At 39.5% G+C, this 11,117-nt stretch overlaps 1 protein-coding gene across 1 annotated transcript in view; it reads left to right on the top strand.

The window, feature by feature from the left end:
- Positions 1–2,785: 2,785 nt before the first annotated feature.
- LOC139221025 (vasoactive intestinal polypeptide receptor 2-like) overlaps positions 2,786–11,117 on the top strand; it is a 28,307-nt gene continuing 19,975 nt past the window's right edge. Inside the window, exons 1-3 of the mRNA XM_070852928.1 lie at positions 2,786–2,899; positions 8,174–8,273; positions 10,013–10,120. Coding sequence (XP_070709029.1) covers positions 2,843–2,899; positions 8,174–8,273; positions 10,013–10,120 — 265 coding nt within the window. The 5' untranslated portion in view covers positions 2,786–2,842. The remainder of the gene's footprint in view (positions 2,900–8,173; positions 8,274–10,012; positions 10,121–11,117) is intronic.

Below are 11,117 nucleotides of genomic sequence, written 5' to 3'. Positions count from 1 at the left end.
GACGTGAACTCGCATGTTTACAAGTAAGACCCTTGTCTTTTTGTTTTTTGTTAAATCATCTCTTTCTGAGGAGCCTTTGGGTCTCTGTCGTGTTTATCGCCTGTATGTTCTCCAGGTTTTTCTCTGAACAAGACCTGAATCCCACAAAAGCTGCGAGGAGTCAGTCTGAGTACAGAAACACCTTCAACTGTTGTGACAGTCGAACCAAACCTGCCTTTAATTTTTGTCCTTTTTATTGAACAGACCGTCGCTACGCTTACAAAAGCTCCCGTTCACTGTAAAAACAAACCTGTTTTTACTTCTCGAGCGTCTAAAGACTAACAGAGCAGCATGCAGGAGCTTTTTCTTCCGTCTAGGAGGAAACTGAACCTTCAAGTTTTTACTCTGCTGCTCGGTGAAAATGAGAAGTTATCACCAAAGAAGTCGTTCAGCAGCCGAGCAGACAAAAACTGATTCAACAAACCGACTCTTTTTATTTCTCTGTGGGAGATTCACGGTCTGATTCTGATCTTTTATCACCCATGAAAGGTCGGATGAACATTAACGTGTTAAATCGACGTCCCTCCACCTTTAAAAAGTCTCACAGTCCAATAATTTGTGTCCAGATTTATTGCAAAGGCTGCAAAAGTAGAAGGGATGCATCACAAATGTGCTTCGCTTCTGTAGTTTCTCTTAATATTAAGCGTTTGACACACTAACGGGCTTCTTTATGTGGAAATTCAACTCACTGCAGGAGGATGAAAATGTTTTTATCGCCTCATAGTTCAGAAAAATCTCTGCAAAAGCTTCTTCGCGCCAAAGCCAAGCAAAAAAAAACTACGTTTTCCCTCAAATTTTCCTCAAATTTAGTGAAGATTGATGCGACTGCAGATGAATATTTAACTAAAACTAAAGCATCAGTGCACTGATGTGTGCTGGGAGTCATTAGCAAGCTGTGACTCTGCAGGTGAGACGTTATTTAGGATCATTCACGTCCGATGACGTCGTCTCTCCCTTCTTCTTCTTCTCTGCTTCACTTTTCCGTCTCGTCGTCTTTCCTCAGAGGAAAAGAAAACTTTATGCAGATCAGAGGTTTCTTAGCGCTCGTGTGGCAGTTTGAGTTTGTCGGTAGCAGCGTTCATGTTTCAGTCCCTGTGTGTGTGTGTGTGTGTGTGTGTGTGTGTGTGTGTGTGTGTGTGTGTGTGTGTGTGTGTGTGTGTGTGTGTGTGTGTGTCCAGGTGTGTGTGTGTGTGTGTGTGTGTGGATAAGAAGGAAATCCCATCAGAAAACCGGAGAACTCGTCTGTGTGTTCAGAGCTGGACGGGAGAGAGGCTGCATGGTATGTGTGTGTGTGTGTGTGTGTGTGTGTGTGTGTGTGTTAGCTGTGTGTGTATATTGTATGTAAATAGTGTTGATTTTGTACGGTACAAGTGTGTGTGACTTGTTTTGTACACATGATAAAAAGATTAAATGACACTTTTATAAGAGCCTGCTATTGGCTCACCGTCACACTATACAGTGCAATAAAGTGCTTTGATTGGCTAAAACTCAGACTAGTTTATTATTATTATTCATTTTATTATTATTATTAAATCTCTGGTTTGTCTTGGTGCTTCAGGATACATTTGTTTTACAAAATATGAAATGACACCTTATTTTCTAGATATGTTGAAAATATTGTGGGAAAATGTTATTAATTTTGCAGATATTTGGTCATAAAACAAACCGACTTGATGGAAAAATCACCAAAGTTACTAGGATTCATCCTCTGGGGACCATGAATGTAGCCACTAACAAAACCCCATTGAAGATTCTGCTGATTCAACACCTCTTAAAAACACTGAAGCTACTGCAGCTTTAATGATCCTTGGGGGGTTATAGATATTATCAATCTATTAACATTAACCCATTTTAACATTACAGCTGTTGGAGTTTGAGTTCACTTTAAGTTTAATATACTGCAGGAATAAAAATCTGAAAAGTAACTAGTAACTAAAGCTGTTAAAAATATATATATATATTTAAGTGTATGTGTTATATAAAAGTGAAATACTCAAGTTAATAATACACTTGGTTAATTAACTAACTTAATTTTATATAACTTTATAATTAAGACAAAGCCAAAATTATAAAATACACATAATGGAGATAAGAACACTAACAGTAACAATAAAACTAAAGAGTATTTTTACTGTTATTAGTAGTTTTACTTGAGTCCAGTGTTGAGTACTTCCTCCACCAGACTCCATTCAGTATTTTAATGATTTAAGCGGTGTTTATTGGGCCCTCTGAGGGCCTCTGCAGACCAACCTGAGGAGTTCCCGGTTCAGCCACATGAGGTCGCTGTTAGTTTTTCATATTAAAACGCACCCGGACGCTCCCTCAGGTCCTGCAGGCAGGGGCGCGCGTCACTCCGGGGGTGTCCTGAGAGACACGCGTGGCGGGGACGCGCACTTGTTTGAAAGTGAGCAGGAAGCGAACCGGACCACCGCCTCACTGCTGCTCCGCACACTGGACTCATCGCAGCGCTCACGCCTTCTGTCCCGCAGTTTCACCGCAACCTGGAGCCAGTGTGGACCTTCTCAGGTGTGACTTCAGCCTTTTTAATTTTCGGATCATTGTTCTCACTTTGGGGGAAACACACATTGTATGAGGTCTGACGCACAGCCGTGAGTGGAGCCGTGCGTAACGGACGCACCCAAACTCTGATTCACGGGCAACTTCTTTGCACATTTAAGATTTAAAACCAGAAAGTTGATACTTCAGCCTGCTGGTGTTTGTCCGCACGTGTTTCCTGCTGAGGATGAGGAGCGCTGAGCTGCTGTGAAGGTGGATTTAACCCTCCGCTGGATGAGATGCGACCATGTCCTTTACGCACCGGCTCGCTCTGCTCCTGCTCGGCTTCACCTTCATCCACACGGTCAGTGCGTCACTTTTTACTATTATTACCAGGTTTAATGTGATTATTTCATCAGAACACCATCATTATTTGGAGTAAAACAATGTGGCAAACCTCTTTAAAAATGTTTGTAGTCGTTTTTAAAGTGAGTTGAAGGCATTTATTTTTAGTATTTCTGTGATTACTCCACATATTATTCTCCTGTGGCTCCAAAGATGAAGTTGTAAATTGGATAATTAGGCCACAGTGCTCACAAAGTAGTCCCACAGTGACCAAACTGTACTTTATTTCTTTTTTCTTCCTCAAATATTCCCTTTTTCTTCATGTATTCCTTGGGGATTTCTTTAGCGTGTGATTATCTGATGACCATAGTTTCCTTCCATCATCTAAACCTCCACCGAGCTGCTGTCAGAGACATTAATGTGACAGTAAATCAGCTCAAACTGCAGCCTGAGAGCTCACTAATAATAAACTTTCCATTCTGTTGTTTTATGGCCCCACTGTGTGAGGACATTAATTATAGATCCACTCTCCGGCTGCTGCTGCTGGTTAATCTTTAATGTTCAGGGCTGATTCACGCTGCAGCCTCGCCTTTATATTTAGACCTTTAATTCATTTTACAGAAGTTTATCATCATTTAGAGAAGCTTCAAGTCCTGGACTGTCCCTTCTGGTGGGTTTGGGTGCAACTCCAGACCCACGTAAATGATTATCTCAAACTTTGCTGTGAAGGTGATGCACAGGTGACGTCAAAAGTGACTCATTTGAGGATTTTCCTGCCTTTTTACTGCTGTTGGTGAGAAGAAAAGTAATAAAGATGAGTAATATCTTATATTTTCTGTGGCTTTTGAAAGAGAAAGGTCTCAGTTAGAGCTGGAAAACCCAAATTTTCTGACTGATAATTTCATTTATAGGCGTAAATTCTGCTTCTACAAACATTAGAGGTGCAAACAGACTTTTAAAAGCATCAGAAATCTTTTAAAAGCGTCACATTTTAGTTGTGAATGCATTCAGACTGAGTCTTAACATCTTTACCCCTTTATTTACCCTTAACTAGCTTTAAGGTTGTAAAGAAAAGCATCTTATTCTGTTTATTTTGTGCACGTTTTCCCCTAAACTCATCCTGGAATAGTCTGTTATTAAAAACTTTGTTTTAAAAAGTTAGAGTTACTGTTAATGTTGCATTCAGGGACACGTTTACAGCAGGTTAGTTGCCTAAAAGTTACATTTATATTCGCATAAAATGGAAATACATGCATCACTTTCCGTCTTCTGCACAACAGACGTCCAATTCATGTCAGACAGTGTGTGTGTGTGTGTGTGTGTGTGTGTGTGCGTGTGCGTGTGTGTGTGTGTGTGTGTACACTTGCACTAAAGGTTACTGACTTCTGCTTCCTGTATTGATCTCGGTGTCCTGCTGATTATCTGGATGCTGCAGAAACTTTAAACACACAGTTTGAGCTTCTGATAAAAACAGTTTTTATAATGTTTGTGTTTCACAAGTTTTCAGTTTTTCAGAAGATTTAAAAAAAAAAAAAAGGACGCGTGCACTTTAAAAATCAGTGTGTTAATCACTCTAACGATGATGATTTAAGTGATTTAATCCTGTTCTTTTTCATGTTTGACTGTCAAAGCTGCTGCAGATTAACTGTTGAACTTCAGCATGAAAATCCTGCAGAGTGACGTCAGTAAATCGGCTCCTTTTTATCATGTTTTTAAATCAGAATTTTAAAAGGTGTTTTCTCGGGGGGGGGGTGTTCTTCTTAATCTGAAAGCACAGAGGTTGTTGGTTTTTCTACAGCCTGTAAAGCCTCTTCAGGTAAACTGTGCTTTAATTTGAGCTACGTGAATAAAATCTAACTTAACTTTACTCAATGTTGAGTTTGATGCTTTAGTTCATCACTTTATTCATTTTATTAACTGGTCAGACAAACATCTATGTTTGTCTCACAAAGTGAGCCCCAACTCTCTCCCAGTGCATGCTGGGATATGTCCCACCATGTTGAACGGGATAATAACGATCATAAATCAGCCTCTGACTGGTGGATCTGCCTTGTGAGACAAATTAAAGTCAGGTCAAACCAATTAGGAGGCAAAGTGACTCTTTTTAGACGTTACAAATAACTGTTGTTCCAGCATTAGGGTTAAATATGATTACTGAAATGGTCCCGATGGTAATTGATTGATAAAACAGCTTCATTGTCAACTAATAGAAGTTTTAAACTTTATTTTAAAAGAACTGAAATCAAGCAGACACCCAGTTTTCTGCAATTTGCACCAAAAATCGTCGCTTTTTGGTCATAAATCAGTGAAGTCTGAACTCACAGACATGATTAACATATTGTAGATACAGTGTGATTCACTGTCCAATGATATCATTACCTCTGAAGCTCATTATATATATGTATATATATAAATATCCTCCTTTCTAACTGCAGAACTTGCCTAAGAATCATGATGATTTTAAGTTTTCTTCAGGATCAGAGTCATCCGGTGATGGCTGCCTGCACATCCAAGGCTACAGTGCAAACAGGAAGTGCTAATAGTTAACTCGGCATGCTTTTAATTAGAAAATGACGAAATATATAAATAAAACAGGCTTTCATCAGTTCTTTGACTCACTAAAAGCCAGTGCAAAGATTTGACAGGTGGAAATGTGACCAGCCAGCGTAACTTTAGACCTGCTTGGATCCACCCTGCTGCAGATAAATTAAAGTTTTTATCTCCTGGACGCTGAAGTTCAGGTCCAGTCTGTGTTTTTTTTTTTTTGAGTCGAGGTCGGATGAGGTTCAGGATTACAAACTAGAAAAAAAAATTCTTTTGTTTTAACTTAATCCAGAATGGATCTGTGTGTACGTGCTTGTGTTTGCATGTATGAGAGCTCATTAGATGAAGAGATTATGTTGGATTAAATAAAACCAAATGGTTGATCCTCTGCCCTTTTTCTTTTTATAGTTCTTGTTTTGAGAAGCAGAAAATGACGTGAATCCAAATCAGAAACTTTTGGAAGAGTTTTAAAGATGGAGGTCACAGCGCCACCATGAGAAAAATATTCCTAATCTGCAGATTGTGTGCTGCAGCTTCACGGTTGCAGTGGAAACATCAGATATTAGTTTTTCCCAGCAGGACTTGAATGCACCACACGACTAACTCTCTTTCAGTCGACATACGAAAGACTAAAGTGACTTAAAGAAAGAAATGACTCAAAGTGGACGGATGTAAAGGGATACTTCAAAGATTTAAAGATGGAAAACCACCTCTGATCTTATACTGATTAGTGTGATTAGCAGAAGTTTCCTGTCCTCAACAAAATCCTTAAACACACAATTTATGCAAACAGGATTTGTATTTATAACAATAACTTAAGTAAAAGAGACTCATCTTAACTTAAAACTAAAAATATCTGTTGACTTTTGGCTTCAACTATCCTCAACCTGCAGGAATAATTAGTATAAATTAAATATAAAATTACAAATATATTCATTTATTATTAGGCTTTACTGAATATTTGACTCTGATTGGTCAGTTATGGCTCTCTATGCTCCGTTATTCCTGAATAACAGACTTTTTGCTGTGGACACGGACATGATAGAAGCGATAAAATCAATATTTCATGGCAAATTATTGATTTCTTTGGTGCAAAGCCGTGTAATGAGCCTGGATGATGCACAGAGAGCGCTGTATCGCTATAAAGACATTTTCAGTGACATAATTTCAAACCAGCATTCAGCATTTTTTTGTAGGTTTTCTTCCGTCTTTAAATCCTTGTGCAATAAAAATGGTCTCCACTGGTGGTTAGTTTGTAATTTGCATATTCTAAGTCCCGACTTTTAAAGTTTGCTGTAGCACGTTAAGCTGTCGAACCGGCCTTCAGGCTCTCCAGACCGAGATGAGTCACAGCTAACGGCGTCAAAATGAATAATTCTGTGTTTTAAAACGTTTGAGTGCCTCTTTCCTCTCTCTTCTCTCTCCTCTCTCACCTTTTCAGCACAGCCTTCACCTTTTCTCTCATTTTTGTTTGTTGGCTGTAGTCTGACTGTGCTGCTGCTGCTGCTGGGGGCTAGAATACCAAATGTGGATCCATCCGCCGCTGAAAATAGTCCCCAACAAATGCAGCACTTCCTCTTGTCTCTTTGATAAAAAGGAAACTATATTTTAGTGAGTGTTTTAAAGGTTCATGTCTTAAGTAGGAACCAGTGGGCTGAGACAGTGTGTGTGTGTGTGTGTGTGTGTGTGTGTGTGTGAGGTATAAACAGGTCAGCATGGTATCTCGGTGTAAACAGACCTCCCACACACACTTGCTTCGTCATTATCGTTTGGTCGATTGGTTTGCAATCGGCCCAAACAAGATGAGATCAGGAAAAAGATTAACCGTCTGTATTCGTGTGAACATGAAAGCAGCCTTGGAGTCAACATAGAGAAGAAGAAGTCAGGGAGGTTGTGAGCGTCTGCAGCTTTACGACAAGTTAGTGAAACTAGTTTAATATAAAAATCTCATTTAGTTATAAAAAAGGAAGACAGGATTCAAACCCAAAGTCTCAGCAATGATTTGATAACATGGATCCTGGTCGGTGTTGGGGGAAAAATAAATTACAACAAATGACTAATTCTTACATCCAATATGCTTATTTTGTCTGTAGAGTTGATGAAGTTACTCAAAAACACTTCTATTGCCGCAATTAGCTTAAATTGCTGTTGGTGTCATTATATCTGATATCCATCATGAGCAAATATCCATAAATCGGCTTTAAAATGGTTTTAAAAAAAAAAAGAGTTCCTTAAAATATCAGAACTTGCCTGAGTTTCTTCACATTTTTAGATTTTCTTCAGTATCAAATGAATCCAGTGATAGTTTTCTGCACGTCGATGGGAAAACTGCAAACAGGAGCTGCTAATAGTTAATTCGGCAAACTTTTTAAATGTGTGAACTTGCCAGAAAACAACCAAATATGAGCTTTAAGACAAAATAGGAGGCTAAAGTTGTGGTGCAGAGGTGAGTAATGAAGTTTTAGGATACAATTAAGCAAAACACCGTATTAAAATGAGGTATTAAGGCGCATTGAGTGCACGATTCTTTTTCTTTTTATTTGAGGGAACAGCTTGTCTGAGACTCCCTCCCTAAAAGTTGCACATACGAGAGCAAAAGGTGAGAAGATTACAGAAACATGAACTTTAGTCCAGAAAACTGGAGCACGTTTATCAAACACCAGCCACAGTTTGAACTCTTGACTGACGCAGGAGGTTTGTTCACGTCGGGGATAATATTCATAATATTTATTTCCTCTCGTCCCGACAGGTTAATGGAAAGTTTCCTAACTGCCAGTTCCACTGGGAGATGCAGAGAGCCAGGACAGACTGTCGGACACAACTGCAGCAACAGACGCCGGCCAGCACAGGTACACACACACACACACACACTTTATTTAATCTAAGTGTTGATGAGGATATAGCAAGCTTTTGTCCTCCATTTTTTTCTTTTGGTTCGTGGTTAAGGGTCACGGTAAGTCGGTGTAATGTCCCCACAAGTGACCTACATAAATGTTTACCCACCTTGTCAGGGCCAGTTGTCCTTATGGGCACCAAACAATCAATTCCTAGGTCCAGGTTATGGTTAGAGGGTCCATAATGAATGGAGGTCAATACACCGTCCCCAAAAGGGACATAAGTAAACGTGTGTGTGTGTGTGTGTGTGTGTGTGCAGGTATTTCTGTTATTATTAGTACAAACACTTATCTTATCAGGACCAGTAGTCCTTATGGGGACTCAATACTAAGGTCCAGGTTAATGTTAGGGACAGGATTGGACTGTTTACAATGAATGGAAGTCAATACTCCTAATAAGGAGTGTTGGGCTAACGTGTGTGTGTGTGTGTGTGTGTGTGTGTGTGTGTGTGTGTGTGTGTGTGCTGACTGAGGTCAGTTATGTGAAGAGGAGGGTGTGTCTGTACGCTGTGTTGCAACACACTCGCTATCTACCTCTGATTTACGTCTCAGACCAAATACTCCACTGTAGTGAGGACCACGGGAAGCACACACACACACACACACACACACACACACACACACACACACGCACACACACACACTGCATGCTCTGTATTTTTCTTAAAGCTCTTGTGCGTTTGAATGTTTCCCCACAGTGATAAAAAAAAAGAAGGCATTTTTATCTTTGTGGTTTGCAGCTTGAGGACTGTGGGTTGTTTCTCACGCCTGCCTCTCGTCAAGACTCAGGTGTGTGTGTGTGTGTGTGTGTGTGTGTGTGTGTTTAACTGTGTGTCAAACTCACAGGAATCGTATCTTAAAGGACAAACCAACACCAGATACTCTTCAGGTCGGATATCTGATGCAGTGTTTAAAGTTTATTTTTTTGTTTCCTGTGCTAAAAGTCAAACATTTCAACAGCTTTAAGCCTCAGATACCATCTTATCTCCCCCAGCAGCGGTGGAAAGTGAGTGAACTAGATTTACTGAAGTACTGAACTTGAGTAGCTCAAGTATCCTGCAGCACTTCACTACAATTTCTTTTACTCAACAAAGAAGTATTTTTTTAATTTTTGCCTGACAACAAATCACTGGAAGAAAGAAGAAGTTTGGCAGAATTATGGCTGAACTTGTGAAGACATAATTATTTTTAAGGTGGTTAACAAAAGCAAAACCTAAACACCACAGGACGAACACCTGCACACAGAAAAACCATTCCATAATCTACACAAGTGCCCTTAAATGTAGAGATTTGATGTCTTAAATTGTAGAAATAGCAGATTGGCTGCTTAAGTGCACCTTAAAGTAAGTTATTAAAGCCTGAAACATTTAGAGCAGCACTTCATGAGTAGTTTTGCCCCTTAAAACGATCTTAATTTAACTCTAACTGTGATAAATAAGTAAATGAGAGGCTTTTAAGGTGTTAAATGAATTATCTCTGTTCCCTCCTGCAGCAGAGCCAAATGTCAAAACTTCAGAGGATGTGCAGAGCGCTTTTATGTTGATTTATATCCCGAGTGTTCGTTCAGCAGCGGGCACGAGATCAGTGGGTGCAGCAGCCAAACAGGAAGCTGTGAGCGGTAATTTACACCTCTAATGTGTGTGTGTGTGTGTGTGTGTGTGTGTGTGTGTGTGTGTGTGTGTGTGTGTGCACAGGATGTCCAGGCGAGTGGGACAACGTCTTGTGTTGGCAAAGCGCGGCAGTTGGCGAGGTGGTGACCCTCCCCTGCCCCTCCCCCCTCCTGCATCTGTTTGGGAAACACGGTGAGGCTCAGCACACACACACACACACACACACACACACACACACACACACACACACACACACACACACACTCTATATACACACTCTATAATCAAAAATGAAGAAAAATTGAAGTAAAAGTGCAGAATTATTAAAATCAAAATATATAGTACTCATTCTGCAGAATAATATATTATAGATTCTAATTATTGATAATATAATATCAATAATCCAATAATGTGTTGATCATGTAAATGTTAAAACAAAGGAGCTCATTTTAATGACTTTATGTATTAAGGGGAAGTTTAAATAAAGTTTTATTTTTTACTAATAATCATGCAGTGTAACTTACTGGTTGATTTCTATTTGGGATATTATTGATCTGAGTCTGCAAAGTTATGAATGAATACATTATCATGGGGTAAAGAGGAGAATATTTCAGGAGCAGGAAGTGGAAGTACATGAAAACTGAAACTAGGTCACTTTCTCCTCTCAATAGCAACATGAAAGAGAGACAATGAGAGTCCGGTTAAAGTTTCCTCCACAGCGCTGGATGAAGTTAGTTTAGCTGACCTGAGTCCATAAATCAGTTTCTTCAGAGACACAACTTTGACTTTTTAACAACAGATCAAGTCTCTAAATCACCTTCTGCTTCACTAACCAGGTGTTTGATGCTGTGAATACGTTTACAAGCTATTTATTATTTCATAAATATAAATATTCATTTGTTAAATTGTCCAACAACATCGTTTGGTTCTAATTTATGGATGAAAAATGCAACACGACAAGCTGAAGTCTTGTTTTTTCATAATAGTTTCACGGACGAAGAATCGATCATGAACCTTTTTTATTTAATTGAATTCGTTTTCAATATCAAAGAGTTTCCTCATCAAAAGGGTCAGATTCTGTTTGGCGACGAGCTTCAGTCGTAATTAGCTGCATGTGTATCGACCGTCGTGACCTCGGCCGGCCGCTTCCCTTCACAGCCGATCGCACTAACTCGTCTTTCAGTCGCCT

The sequence above is a fragment of the Pempheris klunzingeri genome, chromosome 21 (assembly GCF_042242105.1).
Source record: "Pempheris klunzingeri isolate RE-2024b chromosome 21, fPemKlu1.hap1, whole genome shotgun sequence".
NCBI lineage: Eukaryota > Metazoa > Chordata > Actinopteri > Acropomatiformes > Pempheridae > Pempheris > Pempheris klunzingeri.
The sequence above is the reverse complement of the archived record's forward strand: the minus strand, read 5'-3'. Positions and strand labels throughout refer to the sequence as shown.